Here is a 21,096-nt window from a genome sequence, read left to right on the forward strand (position 1 = left end):
CGAGCCCCAAACTGTGCGCTAGATACGATCCTGTCTAGGCGTGGTCACTGTGCCTAAATACGCTGAGCATGCGGTACGAGAGGAAAGTCAAACGCGTTACCTGCGAAGAACGCGTATATGTGGGGTATCATCTTGTGCATCGCACTGTCTTGCCAGTGTAAACTATCTAAAACTCCAACTCCTCAACTTCCATCCCGCACTCTTCACACCTCTTCTTTGTCATACCCGTTTCTGGATCAAGCACACTTCTGCCCCATTCATGCTCGTGTCTATCATACCTGCCCTTTATCTTCTGCCCAAACTGCGCATCGCCGTTATCGCCTGCTAACCGCGCCCGTTTGTATGCTTCCACTCTAGTCCTCTTCTTGAGATCTTCGAGCTTGTTCTTGAATTTCTTCTGTTTGCGCTCCTTACTCACGACCTGTCGCTTCGCATACTCCTCATCCAACGCCTCAGCCGAACCCCATTTCTGTGGGCTGAAAGCATAGGCTTCGACTTGTAGTCGTAAGAACAGTTGCATGGGGTGGAAGAATTGTTTGTGTGGGTTCGGTCGTTCGAGATGAGGGAGGAGTTCTTCATCTTTGAGTTCGGGGTCGGTGAGGAGGTAATCGTCTCGCGCTTCGGTTTTCGTGAGGAGTGAGTACTTGTCTGGGAGTTTCTCCCTGCAGATACTGCATACGCCGATGCCGAATACGTCCTGCCATTTCCAGTCGATCTCCAGACTATTGCATTCTCGACATTTGCCCTTGACGTCGCGCTTGCCGTCGCCGTATTTGCCTTTGAATGTACCGCTTTCGATTTCGGCGTTCTCAGCAGCCTCGAGCAGTGCGGCTTCCTCGTCTTCCTCTTCCTTGCCATTGACGGTGTCCAAGATTGAGATACCCGGCTCGTAAGGTCCGGCCCGGTTGGCACGAAGCTTCCGTCTTATGCGCTCCCTCTCCCACTCTACCATTGATACGCCCTCTGGCTTTTGTTCCTCGTTCTGTTGCCCTTTCCGCATAGCCTTATTGTGTGGATCGTCGACGGTACTCAAGAACCCACCCTTTGTGTCCGTCATTTTGCTGAAGTCGTAGTCGATGAAGTCTGATCTCGCGTACTTCTTCGCCGGCTGGATATAATCGTTCGAGGGTGGCTGTATGAAGCCATTTTGGTCGCGCTTCTGAGGGGATGCTGCAGCCGCATTACGAAGGGTGGCTGGAGTTTGCGCGGCGGTGATGGACGAGTATGCGCGCTTCGCACCTGCGACCGGCGCTGGTGAAGGTTTTGATGCTTGTGTCTGTTGTGCAGCCGCCTTTGCCCTCAGACGAGCCTCTTCCATGCGCCTGATTTGCTCTGGAGTGGGCGGGTTTGGCGGGAGTTTGCCCGCTGAGCGAGTCGCTCGTGGCGGCGTTGATGGTCGTCCGGACATGTCGAGATGATGGGAGGGTTCAGATGAGGTTGTAGTACGCTCGCTCGTGCTTGAGTGAATCGGTCAAGAGTTGCCTGACAAGAGGGCTAGAGGCGCGCAAGTGGCAAGTGTCATCGGGGTCAGAGCGATGCGGAACCGGGACCCTTGTTCCTGAGCAATGATGTACGCCAAGAGATCTCACGATCTGTACCTTCCGATGCGCGTCTCAAATCACTATCCACATGCTAATCAAGTCTGCAAAATCGTTTCCAATCTTCCATGATGACATATTTGTCACATCCGGAAAAGGGCGGTTTGCCATGCTGCGCCCTTACCAATCCCCTATGACTCTTACGTGTGGCTGTGAGCGGCACAATTCACAGCGGCTGTCATGACGAACCATGGCACTCTTCACAAAGTGGACCAGTACACAGTGCTGCTTAGTTTAATGACCGAACATCCCGCATAATGATCCTGCCATCATCTCTCAACACACCATTTCCTCTAGAATCATGTCAGACGCGAGCACACGTGCGCACGTGGCGAGCCCTTCGGCGGTCTCGCTAATCCCTACCGCCGATCCCCAAGAAAATGTCCAAACCTCAGCACCGGAGGACAGCGAGTACAGCAGCGACGAGCCTACCACAGCAGCCGCAAGACGAAGGAAGCGAAAACAGCTTCGCAAAGAAGAGCGCAAGCAAGAGAAGCAAAGACACGACTCCGCCCTTCCTACGCCCACACATTCCGACACAGAAACACCAACAATCCAACCCCGCAACCAGCCGAACAAGTCACCAAAACAAAGTCACAAGCCTGCCACCGAAACCTCCGACTCGACCGTATCCATACCAAAATCACCCTCAATGGCAAAGCCCGCCGCGCAAACCGTATACCCCCTCCTCATAGCCTCCATCGGCAACCCAGGCGCAACCTACGCCAACACGCTCCACTCCGCCGGCCACATCGTCACCTCCGCTCTCGCAGAAGCAAAACGCTATGGTCCCTTTCAAAAAGGCATGTCAGGCCTAATTTCAAAACCTCCAGCCACACACATGGCGTTCGGCTTGACTGGATACCGGAGAGTAGCGACAGACAAAGACGCAATGGACGACTGGACATTTTGGCAATCTACATCGCTGATGAATATAAGCGGGGGCTCAGTGAAAAAGGCGTACAGTGAGTGGTTGCGTGGTGTACGGCAGGCTGCTGGGAGTGCCACGTTAGAAGGGAGGTTGGTTGTTGTGCACGATGAGCTTGAGTCTGCGTTGGGGAAGGTTACGATTCGAGATGGTGCCGCGAGCGCGAAAGGACACAATGGTATTAAGAGCTGTCAAGGAAGTCTTGGAGGCGTAAAGTGGTGGAGAGTAGGCGTGGGGATAGGGAGACCCGAGAGTAGGGACCCCAATGTGGTGAGCAAGTATGTGTTGGGAAAGATGACGTCGTATCAGCGGGCGCAGTTGGAGAAGACTACTATACCAGTATACAAGGCGCTGGAGGATATTGCTTCAGGTAAGAAGTGAGATCTTTGCACAGGGCGATGAAGCATTTCTAAGGCGTTTGGGACGATACCCTATGAGACACAGTAGAGCGCTCTGCATGAGTAGGAACAATACAATGTATGAATATTCAACTGAATGCTGTAAACGATGAAGCATATGAAGGTATCGTGCGATAAACCAGAATCCAATGCTCAGGACAACACCATACTCCGATAACATATGTCTTGAACATCTTGATCAACCAGACAAAAGACGCAACACACTCCCATGCAAAACGCCAATAAAGGATCAACCAACGATCGTAGTACCGTTCTTCCTCAGCCTCTTCCTCTCTTCGAGTCTTCTTCTTGCTTGCTCTTTGCGGTCAACAGGCAACATCTGGCTCCGGTCATGCTTCACTTGCGCAGAACCTTCTGCATGGTGTGCTGTGATTTTTGAGAGGTCAAACTTGTTGTCGGTAGGTGCATGGTGGGATGCTGCATTCACTTTTGACTCGTCCAGCCTCTGTCTTTCCTCTCTCTTCGACGAAACGGAGGTTGCCTCGAGCTCTGAGACGTGTGTCGCCTTCTCAGTCGCACGTTCCCGGCGTCGTGTGGGTTCAGCCTTATGCTCGGGAACTGTGACCTTCTCGTTTGACTTGGTTGGCTCTGTCGACTTTACGTGCGATACCGATCTCGATACTCGATGTTGCTTCGGTGGTGGGTTCCACTCTGGCCGTGAGTATGGCTGACCGGTGGAGACTGGTAGAGCCATTTTGTCCATTTGCGCTATCGAACTGTTGTTAATCTCCATCCAGGGATCAAGACCTGGCGATGGTACAGGCAACGGACTGGACGGTGGAATCGCGGCGGGCGACTTTGGCGCATAATTCTCGTCAGTTGCGACTGGCCTGCGGATCTTCAGTGGCGATCTCTGCGGTTGCTCTTGCTGAGGCTGTGCAAGCGCCTTCTCCAGAGTGACCTCAAAGGGGCGTGCCGGTGCGCGGGGCGATCTGCCTAGAATGATGGAAGATTCACCCTCTGCTGTTCCAAGTCTAGACGGGAGCACTGGTCGGTTCAATGTGTCAGGGATCGTACCACGGCGGTGACGGCGGGATTTGGGCGATGAATTCTCCTTGGTAGACGAAGCCATGCTGTTATTGGGAGCGAATGACACTTCAGGGTCCATATCTAAGCCACGCATTGGCGATGGTGGGTTGTCCTTGTTCGCATCTTCGTATATCTCGAATGGAGCTTTGTTCTGTTGAAGTTCAGAGGAAGGTATCGGGCCTGACGCTTCCAGGACTGTGATTCGGGCTTTCAGCGCTGCGATCTCGATACTCGACGACATGCTCTCGGCCATCGCTTGACGTAGCCTTTCCTGGAGATCTTTGTTCTGTTGTTCCAGGTCTCGCTCCCGTTGCCTGTATCGCTTGCGTTCCTGCTCGAGCTTGGTAGATAGTTCCGTAGCTTCGCCGTCCTTCTTCATAGCGAACTTCTTCGCCAGCTGCTGCTTGGCAATGACCTTCTTCATCTCCTTCTCGCTCTTGTCCGCGTAGCTCTCGTATTGCTCCTTCCAGTATTTCCCAGACTCCGAACGTGGGGCACCCAAGTCTATTGTGATGTCACTGTCGTCTCTCGCCTTCGGTTTCTGCCCCGATTTCGGCTGTGTGGTTGTCCGCGCGTCAAGGAGGGCTTCGGTGAGGCGAGTGCGTGGTCGTTTGTCACTTTCCGGGTCAAGCTTCAGTTGTGTGCCAGGTGTCCAAGGGCTCGGGAACTTCCCGGGGCAGTCACTGGGTATGCCGGTCTTGCCAATATTGCCGCGCTTGCCTTCATTGTCTACCACGTGCGACCCGAACGACACCTGCTTCCTTCCCTTGCTTGCGGTACCAGGCGTCATGAGGATGCCGCCTGGCTGTTTCGATGGAGAGATGGGCGGCCCACTCTCTTTCGGCGCGGGGAGGCTAAATGCTTTTGCGTTTGCTACATCTATCCTCGCCTTCCTCTCGCTCTTCTTGGAGGCATCTTTCGCTTCTTCGGGTGCAGGCGTTCCAAATATGGCGTGCTTGAAAGCTTTGACGGCGAACTGATGAGCGGGCGTCTCGGGAGGTTCGATGAAGGTAGACTCGTAGTCATTTTCTAAGACTATTAGTACGTCTTTAGACGCGTAGCTCAGTGCGACAAACCAGGCTGGAGATCTTCTATCACGTTCGTGATGCGAGGACCGGTAATCCACGAGAACATGGCGGAGCGTGAATCGTCGTCGTGGGGCGAGAGAAGAGAACTAAGAGGGTTGGTGGGAGGATGGGGATCGCATGCGCCGTGTGGATATTTCCGTGTGTTTGTTTGGCGGATTGTTTACACGCACAAAACGAGGGCTGAAGGTGGACTGGACGCTTTCGTGCACGTCAGATAGTTCCAGATGAGTCGCAAACACCTCCAGGATAGTATGCGACAGTCTGCTAGCGCATCGTCAGGGTAAAGGAAGGTGCGGTGCTGTTTGTTGTGTCTGCTCGTCGATCTCCAGACATGAGGAAGTCGCGTCCGGCGGCTCTGCTGGCGCCTGCAGGGATGGCGCGGAAAGGAAGGGTAGCGGGGCGTCGCCAACATATCGCCCCCACCGACCGCTACTCGACGTGCGTTGGCCACGAAGTCTCTACATATCGCCATTCTCATCACTTTTCATTCACTACAAATTTTTAAGATCGAGATGTCTGCAGTGTGAAGGGCAGCAGCTACGGCTGCTAGTCTCTCCGTCAATACCCATACTATATGACGGCCTATTCAATCAACCACCAGTAGCCCACTATGGCACCGCTAAGAACACCAAAGAACAAGAAACAAACGCACAATGCATCCACGCCAGGAGACGATGACATGGGCCCAACAAGTCCGCTCGGGGAACAGCGACCTTCGCTGGTCTCACACACCTCCGAAACCTACGAGAAGGCACAAGAAGATGAACGCGAAGTCTTGAAGGCTGTGTTCATGGACGACTATGAAGAATCAGAAGCCAAGGGAGCATGGAGCGTAAGTACAGAAATCTCACCACTTCATTCACGGGCTAGGTTTCGCACTCGTGCAGACTTGAGCCCTGCGATAATAAATCCATGGTTTACGCCATGCGACCGACCTTTGCGGAACGATTGTCTTCATCTGCTTAATCTCCGCTGACTAGAGGATAGAAAACCACAGATCGCGTATTGCGCGTCAAATTGACGTCTTTCTCTAACGAAAAGATTTCCATCACGCTTTGTGCGAAGCTTACGGCTACTTACCCCAAGACTCTGCCTGAACTTTCCCTGGAGGACTGCGGCAGCCTCAGAAAGAGCACTTGGGATAGGCTCTATGGCCTGCTCAAGACTCGGCCTCGCGAGCTGGTAGGCGAGGTGATGATTTACGACATCGCGACGGCCATTCAAGAGATACTAGAGGATGAGATCGCTGTCCGCGAGACGGACGGTACCTACGAGAATCTAGATGCCGAGCGAGCAGTCCAAGAAGCCGCTGCTGTCGAACATCTAAAGCAACAGGAAGAAGAGTTACAGAAGAAGCGTGACGAAGAGAAGGCTGAGGAGGAGCGTCTTCTGCAGCAGATGGTAGGTGACGAAATGCGTCGAAAGGATATGTTGGCAAAGCGCAAGAAGCACCGTGTATCCGCCAATACTCCGCCTTCGTACTTTCCCAGCGCTGAGAGCAACAGCTACATCTCCTTCGACAGGACGATCGTTATCCAGCACGAAGACTCGACCATCCAATGCAGTGGCGTTGAGAATCCGCTTCCTTTGCGTTCTGGTCCTTTGACCGAGCAGCTGTTGGTGAAACCGGCCAGAAGCACAGCAACGCTTACATTAGTACTAAAACGTGCGCGGGTGGGGGATGGAAACGCTGCTGCTGGCCCACAGCTGAAAAAGGCAGTAATGGAATTCGAAGACGAGATGGAAGAGATCAAGCGACTGCGACAAGGAGCCATCATGGCGGTGCTGGACTTCAAAGTAGAGCATCTACCCGATTCCGGATGGGAGATTAGTATTCTCATGGATCACGCCGACAAAGGATCTCTAGGCGAGAGGCTTTCCGATGATGGACCCCTACCAGTCGCAAGAGTTCGTTCCTGGACCATTGAGCTTCTGGAAGCACTGGACTTCTACCACCGCAACGGTATAGTCCATAAGCGCATCCACCCTCACAACGTCTTGTTCAAGAGATTGCCCGGTGGTGGAGTCACGGTATTGCTAGCCGATGCCAGCTTTCAAGGCTCTCTTTATCATCTGCGAAGCTTGTGTCGGGATGAACAGCCGATGAAAATTGTAAGATCGTTTTACTGGATAGCGCCCGAGCTGTCTCAGGATGCGCGTCACAGCCGCAAGACGGATGTATGGGATCTCGGCGTCACGTTCCTACAGATGCTCTTCGGCCTCGATGTGCCTGAAAAGTACAATTCACCCAAAGAACTGTCCGATATTCTTGGCTGCTCGGAACCGTTACAAGAAGTTCTGCGCAAGTTCTTCAAGCCCGACCCCAAGAAACGACCCTCAGCCTTTGACCTCATCCCATGTGAGTTCTTGCGCGACGATGTAGACGTTTACGAGCGACCCTCCACACCCGTACGTTCGAGGAACTCTTCAACTTCATTGGGTCGGTATAGGCTGCGACGGGAGTCTTCCTCTGGCGTTGTTCCGTCATACTCACGATACGCGAATGACTGGGCCGAACAAGGTCGCTTGGGCAAGGGCGGGTACGGCGAAGTCGTAAAGGCCCGCAACAAAGTCGACGGTCGTCTTTATGCTATCAAAAAGATCAAGCAGAAGTCTGCTGCAGCGTTGAGCGAAGTTCTTTCGGAAGTCATGCTCCTTTCGCGCCTCAACCACAGCTGTGTGGTACGTTACTACACCGCCTGGCCAGAGGCCGAAGCAGATGACTACTATGACTCGGCAACATCAGATGGCGACGAGTCGGACTGGGAATCGGACGTTTCTCCAGGTACGACTACGACTGATGGTGGCGGTTACGGAAAAAGCACTGGTGGTTTAGACTTCATTAGCTCCAGTGGATATCCCAAGATCGAATTTGGGTCTGACGCGGAATCGGAAGATGACGTCGGTGCAGTAATTTTTGGCTCCGACTCAGGTAAGCAGCCAATGGCATGAAGCGTCATGTATACAACAAGCTGACTGAAGGCAGAAGATGAGGCAAGTATAGGACCACTCTCGCCCGTCAAGAAACGCGCCATGTCCGACTCAACACCTGCAAAGCCCTCGAGGTCAATCTTGTACATTCAAATGGAGTTTTGCGAGAAGCAGACGCTCCGAGATTTGATACGTACCGGACTTTATGACGATCCAGACGAATACTGGAGATTGTTTCGGCAAATTCTCGAAGGGCTCGCTCACATTCATGGCCACGGTATCATTCATCGTGACCTCAAACCTGACAACGTCTTCATCGATATGGCCAAGGTGCCTAAGATTGGTGATTTTGGACTAGCCACCAGTGGCCAGTATCAAAGACCTGATACAAAGTCCTCCAACGGTACCCAGGATGGCGGCGACATGACGCGGAGTGTCGGTACCGCGCTTTACGTTGCTCCTGAGCTCAGCTCGACCGTTATCGGCGACTACAACAACAAGGTGGACATGTACTCCATGGGCATCATTTTCTTCGAGATGTGCTTTCCTCTAAGGACTGCCATGGAGCGCGACAAAGTCATTCGATCGTTGCGGGAGCGGAAACATGATCTTCCACAAGAGTTTGAGACACCGGAAAAGTCGTTGCAGGGTAGCATCATCAAGTCGCTCATCAGCCATCGCCCTTCAGAGAGACCTGGATGTACGGAGCTTCTGAGAAGCGGCAAGGTGCCTGCCCAGATGGAGGACGAGGCCGTCAAAGAAGCGCTCAAGGCCCTCTCGGATCGAAACTCACCACACTACGCAAAGATGATGGCTGCTCTTTTCTCACAAAAACCCGACACCCAAGCAAAAGACCATGCTTGGGATCTGAGCGCGACCACTCAGAAGATCAAAGCCAATGATGTGCTTCTACAGAATCTCGTGAGGGACAGATTGGCCATGGTCTTTCGGAGCCATGGCGCTGTAGAGATACAACGTCAAGTTCTACTACCCTGGTCCGACCATTATGCGGACACGAAAGTCGTCAAGCTTTTCGACCCCTCTGGAACCCTGGTGCAGCTACCTTACGATCTGACATTGCCATACGCACGTAGCATTGGTCGAGGTGGAGCGTTTCTAGAGAAGACTTTTACGATCGGTCATGTCTACCGTGACGACTACACCGGAAGTGCTCCACGTAGTAACGGCGAGGCAGACTTCGATATATTGTCATACGATACGCTTGACCTTACCTTGAAGGAGGCAGAGGTTCTCAAGGTCGTCGATGAAATCATCGATGAGTTTCCTTCATTCCGGTCAACGCAGATGTGCTTCCACCTGAATCACGCAGATCTGTTAGATATGATCATGGAGTTCTGCAGAATCAGTATCCCAAAGCGCGCGGCAGTCAAGGCAGTCCTTAGTAAGCTGAACATCGGAAAGAACAACTGGCAGTTGATACGCAACGAATTACGGTCCTCCGACATTGGCATTCCGTCAACATCGTTAGATGATCTGGCACGCTTCGATTGGCGCGACACCCCAGAAAAGGCTTTCGCGAAGCTGCGGCGACTGTTCGAGGGCACCAAGTACCTTGATCGGACTCACGTCGTCTTTGCGCACCTAACTTCTGTTATCAATTACATGAAGTTGTGGGGCGTGAAGCGCAAGGTCTACATCAGCGTACTGAGCAGCTTCAATGAGAAGTTCTATTCTGGTGGCATTCTCTTCCAGTGCTTGTTCGACACGAAGCAGAGGGAGGTGCTTGCTGCAGGTGGACGGTACGACAAACTGATCGAAGAATATCGTCCGAGAGGCTCGAGCCACGCACATCCAGCGGCTGCATACCACGCTGTTGGTGTAAACTTGGGGTGGGACAGACTCGTCAACTCCATGAGCCGATATATCAAGAAGCCTGAGAAGTCAACGTTCTTGCGGAAACATGCTGAAGAAGACACGCCATCGATTTCGTGGATGCCACGACGCTGCGACTGTCTAGTGGCTAGCTTCGACCCGAACGTTCTCCGCTCTACCGGCATCAAGATGGTAGCAGACCTCATCGCCCATGGCTATACCGCCGAACTCGCTGTCGATGCGCACTCCATCGAAGACATTTTACGTCACTATCGCGAAGACAGGCATAGCTGGGTTATCGTCATCAAACACGGCGTCGCCCCCGACAAGCCGGAGCTCAAGGTCAAATCCATCGCAAAGAAAGAAGACACAGATTTGCGCAGTACCGATCTTCTGAACTACCTCCGCAACGAGCTCCGAGACCGCGAAGAACGCGAAGGAAGCGCAGCTCGCCTAATCAAAGCACCACTACCAACCTCGAACAACACTTCCAACGCGTCAAAGGCGAACGTCGACGTCCTTATCGCCCAACATCGATCCAAAAAGAGCAACAAATGGTCTATCGTCGAGGCAGCACAGTCAAGGTCGACAGATTTACTTTCCGCGTTCCAGTCTGCGCCCATCGCTGCTATCGAGTCGAAAGAAGAGGTCATGAATCTGCTCAAGGAGACGCGTCTCAGCGACCCGGACTCGTGGCGCTATTTTATCCAGAAGATGCCGCTTGCTGAGAGGAAATACCTGCAAGAGCTGCATGACTTGCTGCTGGGTTATAGAGCGAAGTGGATTGAGAACAAGGGCGAAGGTGGAACAAATGGAGAAGGAGCGGTAGGAAAGGCTTTCGTGTATAATTTCAGGACTGGAGGGTGCTTGCTGTATGATTTGGAGAGTTGATGGATGCGCATGATCAGCGCTTGTATTGTGAGCAATGACAAGAAGTTAGAAGATCAATCGGAACAGCATTACATTCTTAGTGCTATTACGACTGCAAAATCACATTTTCTGCAACAAATGCGTAGATACGGCATGCACAATGGCCAAGCCAACTGATCATTGGCGGGTTCAGGATTCCTACGATCCGGGGCTGTGTGTCAGCGCTAAGCTTGATGCAATGTGCTCTGAGCAACGCACATATTGACTTATTGCCACATGCTGCGGGGTTACCCACACGAGAAGCTTGAGGTGTTCCATCACATCTGTACATGAATCGTACTGATGCGCGTTTAGCATCATCCTTTCTGCCGCCTTCCCTGTGTGGCGGTGGGCCTACGGGTCGCAAGAGTGTCAGGTAGTATAGTGACGCGCAGCATCCAGGCAGATACAACATTGATGTTGGCCATAGCCACATATCCTTGGCATAACTCAGCCCAGTCAGAGAAACCATACTTCACTCAACAGGCCACCAAACCGTCTTCTTCGGAGTGCGCTACACTCCCTGCCCACGAAGTACCCTCACGTTGAGAATGGAGGGGTGCTTTCTGCGTCACTTGCCCGAGCCAGGAGACCTTTCGAAAGCCTTACCGGAACCTAACGCTCAGTAAGTCTGCCAGACTGTCTTGTATTGGAAGTGATGACTTACATGGAAACCAGCATCATTGTAATACCCGGTGTGGATGACAAGCCTGTCAAGGAGTGGAGCAAGGCTTACAACGTACCGCTCGTATGCGACCTTGTCGAGAGAAGCACTCCAGCCTTGCGCATCCAGGTTTCGGTACTCGAACACCAACTGACATCGACGACCTTCAAGCATTGGGGACAATTGGACCGTCAGGCACAGCTACTGCTTGATAAAGTGGAAGGTTTTGTCCGGACCTGGAACGTAAGCCTCCTGGGTCTAGACCGTTTTCTACCTGCTAATCAGACGTACAGAGTGAACGACGACCTTTATTGTTTCTGTGTCATAGCCTAGGCGGAATTGTATTGAAACGGGTGAGTCCGCGCGTATATCGTTGCCGGTCACGCCGCTAACATCTTAGAAGTTACTTGTGCATGCACGCCGAAAAGATGCAGACGTCAAACCTTTGCTCGACTCTCTCGCAGGCGTGGTATTCCTAGGAACACCCCATCTTCGCGAGAGTAACATATCCGAATGGACAAGTTTATATGCCATTCTTCAGCTTAGTATGCTAGCGGTTCCTGTAGATCTCACAGATGCGTCCAAGCTACGACTCTTAGCTCAATGGTCACGGGATTTTGAGAACTTAGATCTGCCGTTCTGCCTTCTCACCACCAGAGAAGGAAAGAAAAGCAAGAAAAAGACGAAGAGGTGGAAGGAGTGGGGCTCGGCGTTTTCAGGTGAAAGCCTTTACATTGTGGTATGGAAGTCGGTCGGTTACAATCATCAATACCTGACGAAAACTCTAGGGCACGGCTTCCCTAGCAAGCACTAGTCTACCGGACGAGAAGGTGGTACTCGTCAATACGGACCACCATGGCTTATGCACGCTCAACGAACACGAAGGATTTAGGGATGAGCTCATTGAATTTTGTCATCATACACTGCGTAAGGGTCGAGACGCACGTGCTCCAAAGATGACGAAGGATGGAAGACAATCTCCAAGTAATCTCACGACCTTGACCTTACGACCGAAAGTATTGCACAGATCTTCGGTTGGTTCCGCAGGTGCAAGTATCCATCCCGATCCTGAAGTTAGTTCCGCGAAAGTACACAGTACCCAGATGCCATCCACTCCATTTACTGGCACTGCAATCGCGCAGAGTAACAAGACGCCCACAACTACTGCAACACAATATCATCCCATGCGCAAATGGAAACCTCAGATCATCAAAAACTCGGCGCAAGCGTATTTGTAAGTGGTATCTCACATGAATCTGACTGTAACTAGCACTGATGTTGCGATGAAGACAGAAAGCCATGCCGGATACTTCTAATTCTACATCTACCCCCGTGGTGCAGCCTGTGTTTGAGACTTCCACACGATACAAGCTGAAGCTTCGTCCTTTGATGGTAGATGAGTCTGTGGCTGTAACAAACTTCTATGGCAGAATCGACGTGCTCACAGAGATCGATGAGCACTTACTTGTCAGGGACGGACAGCAAGCGATCCCGAAACTGAGAACAGTGGCTTTGATAGGCATGGGTGGCATAGGTATGCGTGCGCATCATCTCAAGAGCACGATAACTCATATTCATAGGAAAAACTTCTATCGCCCACCAGTACATCTGGTCTCGCCGAACGAATTTTGATGTCGTCCTCTGGTTGAACGCCGAAACCGTTCCAAAACTGTACAACGATTTTCGGAAAATAGCGGTGGGGCTATGTCTCCAAAGACCAGAAGAAGAAGATGATCCGGTCAGGAGTAAGCATTTGGTAATGCAGTGGCTCCAGAACCCTTTGATAAATGGTCACCAAAACGCGGCATCAACAATCAAGTCCCGGTGGTTGCTAGTGTTCGATAACGTTGATGACATAGGAGCCATGCAAGAGTTTTGGCCTCCAAGTGGAACAGGTTCCATACTCCTGACAAGCAGGCGGAGATACGTTGGTACGCTGGCTTCTTACTCTGGTACCAACCACCATGATCGTGCGCACAGCATTTCTGTGCAGCCTTTCTCAGACCTCGAGTCCGAAGACTTCCTATTCAGAGCGACCCACCGGGTCCGCACATACGATGACGAACAGGCGGTGCGGAAGGTTAACCGCTATATACACGGCTATCCACTTTTTCTCGCACAACTTGCAGCCGTTGTGGTTGAAACTTGTACAACCTTCAGTGAAATACTGGAGATGATGGTTTGTTCAAGTCTCAGCGAAATACTCGAGATGTACAAGACGTATAATGAAGGCTTTCATTGTCCTAGGCAATATGGTTCTACTTCGACCATCGAATACATGATTTGGGAGCTGCGTCCAGAGGCTCGTATGCTTTTGAAAGTCATGTCCTTCTTGGACCTCGACTGTATTCAGGAGGGTCTTTTGACGGGAGCCGCGGCAATGGTCAAGGCGGAAGATTATCCAAAAACCCAACGGGGTTATCTCGCAGCGCGTAACGAACTGTGGGAATACTCGCTGATTCAACGCTGCGAAGACCGGAGCAGGAAGATAGCCGACAACGGTCCGAGGTCCAAAGACGCTTCTGAGAGAGGCCTACAATCTGGAAGACACCATGGGCTCATTGGGGAAGGCTCTAACTTGGGACAGGAAGTTAGTAAGAGAACGAACGAGCGCAATCGGCACCATTTAAGCGTTCATCGTATTCTCCAGACTGTGGTTCGTTCTCTGATGACCATAGAAGAGCAACTCGAAGTTTCTGAGGCCGCGATAAGCTTGCTTCTTACCCGCTGGGATTGAAGATAGATACTTTAATACTATGGCCTGAATGATTCGTCATAAGCAGAGGCTCTTGAGCCGCATATTTTCAGAACACGATATTACTACTACGAGAAGACGAATGCGACAAATGATCTCTACAAGTCCGAGACTACAACAGAATCCACGAAGATACATGACACCGGATTGGGACCAAATAAGGCAAATCAATCTTCGGAGGAACCTCTACCTCATTCTTTACTTAACCTCCGCTTGAGAAAAAATAGTGAGATCAACAATATTGGAGCACTGACCGCAGCCCATACCCATAGGCTCATTTCGCCTTGACCGAAGGTCGAGAAGTTCATACCAAAAAAGGCGCAAACGAACGAAAGCGGCACGTAGAGTAGGGTCACGAATGTCGTCAAGCGCGTCAGCTTTTCCAGACCTTCGGACTGCAGGTTTGATCTTTTCGCTTCCAACAATGATGCGTTATGTGCGACCATATCCATTGCTCTCTCGCAGCGCTGAATCAGCTGTGATACCTGCGTGTTGAGATGTTGAAAATCCCGTAAAAGGTTCATCCGTGCTGTTTTGACTTCTTGTGAAGCATCGTTGTCAGAAAGACGGAACCAGACTGGATCGTCAGCTGCGTTGAGGAATGCGATGATGTTGATAATACGATCGGAATGTCCGTCAAGGATCGTACGATCGTATTGTAAGTTCATACGTTCTGTAAGAGTATCTGACGTCGAGGGGTGCTTCTGGAGGCCTTCTCTGACGATGCCCTCTATGCGCTGTTCGAGAATCTTTCCCATCATGTTAAGAAATTGGTTTTCGGCTGCGGCAGCAAATGAATAAACCTCGCTAACGGCATAGAAAGGTTGTAGCCTTGTCGATTTTGATTCGAGGGTCTTGCCGTACACTTTGTGGAGACTATTGAACACCTGGGTTGCATGGAACCGTGATTGGGAAGGTGTGTTGTGAGAGGCTTTTCTCTTCTCGTGCTTTTTGAACCGATCAAAAACAGTGGGGCAAAATTTGGGATCGAGATCGGGCCTTTGGGACGCTTCCTTGAATGGAAAGGAAAGGTCAGGATCTTTATCCTCCCCGCTAGCGTCAGTCCAGACGAGTACTTCAGATTGTCAGCGTCCTGGTCATACAATGAATGAGAAGCATTACCCGTCCACACATCTTGTTCGCGCAGCAAGCACATGGATATCTCTTGCATCAACGTGAAGCGCTCCGAGTCATGCAGATACACGCTCCGAATGATGGCCTGTCCAACGGGGTGGTATCGTGCATTCTTCAGGCCTTGTTCTCTGAGACTCTCGACAAGAAGCGATCTGGTCCTAGATATGTCTCCAAACAAATTCCCCACATCGCCAAGATAACCAATGGTCGGAATACTCAGCTTTAGAATATCTCGCGATCTGGAGGGTAAAGAAGGCTCGGCGTATACATCGATGTTTACCGATGGCCTGATTGAACCAAAGTGCTGCTGGAAAAAATGCATGTCGACCTTGTACTCATCACCAATAACGTTGAGCCAGTCAGGGGAGGGATAGCCGCTAAGAAAGAGCACTTGCGGATCCCTACAGACCCTTGCAACACCTTTGGGCCTTTTGAAGCTTGCCAAATCGTGTTTCGGAGATAGCTGAAGATCACCAGTTTCTGGGCACGTGTAGGACCAGAGGAAGGGCGCGTCCTTCGTGTAGGATCCGATGTGCCATTGCGATGAAGATTCGGATAGGTAATCACGGAATTCTTTCAGATGCGGTGCGTTGTACAAGGGATCTTGACGTGCATCTTCGAGGTACTTTCTACAATAAGATACGTATGGGTGCTCTAACACTACATAAGCAAAAAGGTGCGCTTGTTGAACAGTAAGTACTTACCTGCTGTGTTGGAAGGCACGAAGCTTGACATGGCCAGGGCTAGCGTGGAGTTGATGTGGAATGTAAGTAGAAAGCGTTCAGCGCTACAATGTCAAAGCATAGCCGGTATTGAGAGCGCCATAGAGTGCACAGCGCCGTGTAAAACTGACGGGAGATGTGTTGATGTGGTGCGATAAGGCCTGACATGCAGCAGCACTCACCGGAAAGTCATCGCAAGGCAGGGCAGGTGCAATAAATCTCATTGGCGGTATCAGTGGCGGCAGGCGTACTCCTGCCATGTCCTGTCGCTCGGTAGGGGTCACAGCCATGGCAAATGGCAGTCTCGCTAACACGGGGAGCTCCTGACGACCAGCGCATCAGCCCATACGCCATTATGTATGCAATGCACCTATTTCTAGAATCTTCAGTTCGAGAATATGCATGTGGCTTCACCGGAAATTGTGCGCAACGTCGGCGGAAGCTTGTGTGGGGAGGATGCGGGGTTGAAGCGTCGTAGCAGCGCATATCGTCGTTTTCTCGTACCGTGGCACTATATCGCGCGTCAGTAACAATCGCGCTCTGCGCTGATAATGCGCGTAGACGTACCCTTCGCACCCTCCGCTGTGTGGGCTTCCTGCTCGATAGTTTAGGATCATGGCCACCACATTAGCAGCGGTAATGTCAAGAGAACTCGACGAAACTGTGTTTTACAAAGCCACGATGTTATAAATTAGATGCCTTCGAAAACGCTTGTAGATATTGTGGAAGACGCGCAACACCTCCCCCGGAATCATGACCTCGGAAGCCGCAGAGCCCAGCCGTGGTCTGTGCCAGTCCAAATTGCGCTTAGCCCAAGCGCCCAGCGCGCCCTGACTTCGGGCGGAACTTCTGAAGGCCCTCCAGCCCCCTCCACTCACGCTTCTGATGGCCACTCTGTTTGTAGGCATGGTAGGCACCAGCTCCACATTCACCCGCTGGGCAAGCATGCCGCTACTCGAGGAGTACAGTGACCTTGCGTCCTTCAGATTCAGGACACAGTGCCTCCACTGCGGGCGCGCACTTACCCCCACCCTCGCAGCAGCATCACAAGGGCCAATGGAACCGCCCACGCAACTTCCCCCATCAGAACAGTAATCAGGCAGCGCCGCAGGCTCGGCAGGTAGTTACTGGCCTTCCGACCACGCCTTCGACCCAGACACGTACAAAGCTCAAAGCTTTGCAACGGGTGGCTGGCCATCTTGTGGGGATGGTGCCTAGAGTACTGCGGCCAGACTGGTCACCAAAAGCGGCGCTCCGGTGGCTTCGCCTCACGTGGTAGTCGTCGTGGTGGTCGTGGTGGTCTTGATGGTCATGGTCGTCTTAGTGGTCGTGGTGGTCGTGTTGAAGCTCCTACTCGGCCGGACAATTCGTCTCATGATGTCCGGGACTTTGTGAGCGAAGCCAAGACGGATGACGTGCCTGCCGCGGAGAAGGCCGCAGAGGATCGTAAGAAGGCAAAAGCGTGGCAGACTGCATCTGAAGCAGCTGCTGAAGCCTCTTCGCCGACACCTGCCCCCGCTGCTCCCGCCGCTTCTCAGGCCGCACCCACGCCTGCCGCCACTTCCGGTAGCCTCGATGGCATCAAGCTCAGCGAGGCAGACCAGCGGGCGGCGTTGGAAGACGACTGAGTGTGGAAATCACGGACGACCAGGATATCAGGGCGTGACCCTGAAATGCATTGCCACGGAGAGGAACTTTCGGTCGTTTGATCGAAGTTCCATGGTCAGAAGACAGCAGTATTCGGTGCTTTGCCCGATGCTTGCTATACACCCCGTGCACATCGGATACCATTCCGATGTAGCATATATGGGAAGGTAAGGCAATATGCTGCAGCGTCAGGTCTCCTTGACGCTACCAGGTAAGGCAGCGGGTATCGGGGCTCTCCTCGATATCCGTATTCTGTCTTTGGTTCTAGGGTGCCCCTAGAACCGTCATTCTTCTTCTCACAGGTAAGCGGTCATGGTCATTTCCGACAGTCACTTCGAGTATGTTTGTTTTATAGTAGTTTAAATGTGAATTCTCTACTATCATCGCACATCCGTCGTCCGGGCGTGGTGGGTCTATTTCCAATTGCGTCTAGACCAAATACGCAGCTCTCGCATCTGGAGGCAGGCAAGATGATGCCAGCCACACAGCCTTCCACATGACACCACCTCCATCGTCATCGTCGCCGCTCGCATCTCAAACAGCGAACTTCGACCTCGCTCTCAGCCTCGCACCATAAACCCAGATCAGATACATGCCAATCTGTTTCGAGTTAGCGCAAAGTCACAGACTTGCTGGATCTCGTCAAACTTACAATACCCATGACACTCAAGCCGCCCAGAAGACTAATCCCCTTTCCTATTCCCAATTTGAGATACATAGGACGGGAGAAGAGTACGGACCCGAAAGCGAAGGCGGAGCGACAAAAGTCGTTGCCTGCGAAGAGGGACGCAGCATACTGGGGGTAGGACATGGGCACGTATGCTGAAGAAACATTAGCGAAGTGAACAGTAAGCACCATAGATATAAGCTATGACTTACAAAAGACAGCTTGGAAGATAATATACACGCTGATCGCATATATGGCGATGCCGATAGCTGAAGCAATCCAATGTACAGATTCACGAGCCGTCCAGCCTACGCAAAATCGCTGTTAGTGCCTGAAGTCTCAGTCCTCGTTGTGTGGTCAGACTCACCAAAGATGAACAACCCAATCGGTACCCCAAAACTCGCGAAAATCGCCGGCACGAGTCTATGCTCTTGGGGTCTCAGTCCTTGCTTGAGGATATCCGGTATGAGGTAGAACCTCAGATAGGAAAAGTAAATCGTCATAGCAAGAACGCACCCCACGATGATGGACAAAAACACAATCGCCATCTGGCCGACGCTGAACCCATATATCTCCAGATAAACCATATTGAAGACCTCGAAGAAAGAGTAGTAGATACCGTATGTCAGCGCGGAGTAGACGTTGATGAAGAAGAGAGCGGGGTCTTTGACGCAGATTTCCAAAGGCTTGATGAGAGTGTCGAGGAGTGTTGCAGAGAACTTGGTGCCTTTGCGATCGATCTCGGTTTGGGTATGAATATTCGGATTGCCGGTTAGCGCACGTAGGCGGGCAGATCGGTGGAGAAGGATGGTCGTAGGCTGTGTTTCCGGGAGGAAGAAGAAAAAGAGGAGGAAGACCGGGGCGGCCATCCAGAGGAGTTCCCATTGAGACCTGAACACAAACAACCAGTCAGCATCCACCAAAGGGGAAGACTGAATCAACAAAGCGAAAAGACGTACCATCGCCAGTTCTCCGCATAGACGGAAAATCCAGATAGAAGAGGCCCGAGAGCTGGTCCAGCGAAAGCTGCTGCTGTCCAGAAAGCTAGGCCGTACGGTATATGGAGCAGAGAGTACAGATCCTGCATCGTAGCTCCGCCGTTCGCTAGACAGGGGCTTCCGAAGAAGCCGAGTAGGAAGCGAAGGAACAGGAAGCCGCCGAGATTGTCTACCAGTGCAGTTGGTAAAGTGAGGATGGTGAAGAGCGCGAAAGTAGTGATGTATGGTATGTTTCTGCCGAGTTGTGGTACTGCGATGGGCTGTCAGCAAGGCCTACATCCGCGATAATTTCCTCTCACGGGACGAGCATCCGATGAAGAAGGACAGAAGAGGCTATCACATACCCTCACTCAAAGGCGCAAACAACAACGGCCCAATGCCATATCCTACACACCGTCAGCTATCCATCCTATCCATCATCTCTCTCAACGAAGATCAGCAACATACCTAGCACATAAAGCGCCAACCCCAAGCTCGCCTTAAACGCCCCCACCCCAAACTCACTCATAACCAGCAGCGTACTACTAACATAGATCGAGCTACCCGCATACACAATGAACGTATAGAGACAGATCAAGAAAGCCGTCCATGCCTTCTTGCCCTGCGACCAATTCTGCGGGTTCGCAGTGTCGGTCGTGGTGTACCATTCGGCTAGTATAAGGCCGTCGGCTGTTTTAACGGGGGCGATGCCATGGGCGGGTGAGTGGGTGGCGTGAAGGGCTAGGTCGGCTTCGAGGCGTGAGGGGCTGAAAGGGAGGGCATGCGACGGGAGGGGTGCTGTTGAGGTTGAGTTGCGGTCGGATGCGTTCACTCCTTCTGCGGTTCTTGAGTGGGGTTTTTCGAGGTCGACTTGAGGGGAATCTGTAGTAGCTGGGGTTGAGATGGACTGTCTAATGGCAGCTGCGGAGTTGTCGGAGTGAGCCTGGCTCTGTGAAGCTGACGCACTGGTATCCTTCTCGATATACGCAGATGGGATTTTGAACCCAGGTAACTCTTCTGGATACTTGAAGAAGCGGTTACGTGTTGCGTAACGGACGAGTTGGCCAAAAGGTGCGTCGCGCACGATCTCCTTGATGGTGTCCATGGTTTCCAGGTACGCGAACGAGATCTCACAAAATTCGATACTATCAAGAAAGCTGCCCAAGCTTTCCCGGTATAACACCGTTCTTATACCTAAACACCTCACCATCCATTCTAATCATCAAGCGGCTCTGCTCCCCTCCTCCCATCCAGCCAACGCACTGAAAAGCCACCCCTTCCCGCATCCTCCCCAACGACAAATCACCACTACAGTAAGCAAAAGCCATTACACACCACCGAGCGAATACTCATACACCAGATCGCGTTGCATGACGAAACGCTGATAAGACGCCGGACAAGGCAAGTAAGACCCGAAAGCGGGCGGATAGACAGCCACGTGATTGGTACTTCAGCGAAAGCCACAAAGCCCAACGGCGTAATTTGCACTTTTTGCTGACCGATCAGAATATTGTTGATGGAATGCAGTAGCAGGACTGGCTTGATAGCACGCGTTCAGCCTTTTGCTTCTGTTTACTGATCGGTGGTCGTCGACGTGGTGGTGCGTTTTGTCAGATCCGCCAAGATCCGATACTTTCATCTCACATGGCTGACATGGACGTGCTGACGAGCGCCGCTTACCTAAGTCGCCTCATACAATAGAAAAGCTGAACACCCTGGAGCCTACATTGACCTTAGACCGCGTGCTTTGCATATTTTTGTCTTGATGTAGGCTCTAGGCTAATTAGTCGTACAC

General features: G+C 51.9%; 5 protein-coding genes across 5 annotated transcripts; 2 read left to right on the forward strand and 3 right to left on the reverse strand.

The window, feature by feature from the left end:
- Positions 1 to 166: 166 nt before the first annotated feature.
- Positions 167 to 1,408, reverse strand: J4E83_008657 (uncharacterized protein; the record flags this gene model as incomplete). The annotated part of the gene is made up of 1 exon (XM_049335551.1): positions 167 to 1,408. One exon carries the CDS (start codon positions 1,406 to 1,408, stop codon positions 167 to 169), a length of 1,242 nt encoding a protein of 413 aa, XP_049185287.1.
- A 491-nt stretch (positions 1,409 to 1,899) lies between these two features.
- Positions 1,900 to 2,907, forward strand: J4E83_008658 (uncharacterized protein; the record flags this gene model as incomplete). Its single annotated transcript, XM_049335552.1, has 1 exon — positions 1,900 to 2,907. The coding sequence occupies one exon, from the start codon at positions 1,900 to 1,902 to the stop codon at positions 2,905 to 2,907; it is 1,008 nt and encodes a 335-aa protein (XP_049185288.1).
- Positions 2,908 to 3,174: 267 nt separating this feature from the next.
- On the reverse strand, positions 3,175 to 5,108 carry J4E83_008659 (uncharacterized protein; the record flags this gene model as incomplete). Its single annotated transcript, XM_049335553.1, has 2 exons — positions 3,175 to 5,003; positions 5,051 to 5,108. 2 exons carry the CDS (start codon positions 5,106 to 5,108, stop codon positions 3,175 to 3,177), a joined length of 1,887 nt encoding a protein of 628 aa, XP_049185289.1.
- Positions 5,109 to 5,672: 564 nt separating this feature from the next.
- On the forward strand, positions 5,673 to 10,717 carry J4E83_008660 (uncharacterized protein; the record flags this gene model as incomplete). The annotated part of the gene is made up of 3 exons (XM_049335554.1): positions 5,673 to 5,894; positions 6,050 to 7,994; positions 8,049 to 10,717. The coding sequence occupies 3 exons, from the start codon at positions 5,673 to 5,675 to the stop codon at positions 10,715 to 10,717; spliced, it is 4,836 nt and encodes a 1,611-aa protein (XP_049185290.1).
- Positions 10,718 to 18,632: 7,915 nt separating this feature from the next.
- J4E83_008661 (uncharacterized protein) lies at positions 18,633 to 20,406 on the reverse strand (the record flags this gene model as incomplete). The annotated part of the gene is made up of 4 exons (XM_049335555.1): positions 18,633 to 19,215; positions 19,284 to 19,572; positions 19,667 to 19,708; positions 19,827 to 20,406. The coding sequence occupies 4 exons, from the start codon at positions 20,404 to 20,406 to the stop codon at positions 18,633 to 18,635; spliced, it is 1,494 nt and encodes a 497-aa protein (XP_049185291.1).
- Positions 20,407 to 21,096: the final 690 nt, after the last annotated feature.

Source organism: Alternaria metachromatica (genome assembly GCF_023757995.1).
Source record: "Alternaria metachromatica strain BMP 0045 chromosome Unknown scaffold_26, whole genome shotgun sequence".
Taxonomy (NCBI): Eukaryota; Fungi; Ascomycota; class Dothideomycetes; order Pleosporales; family Pleosporaceae; genus Alternaria; species Alternaria metachromatica.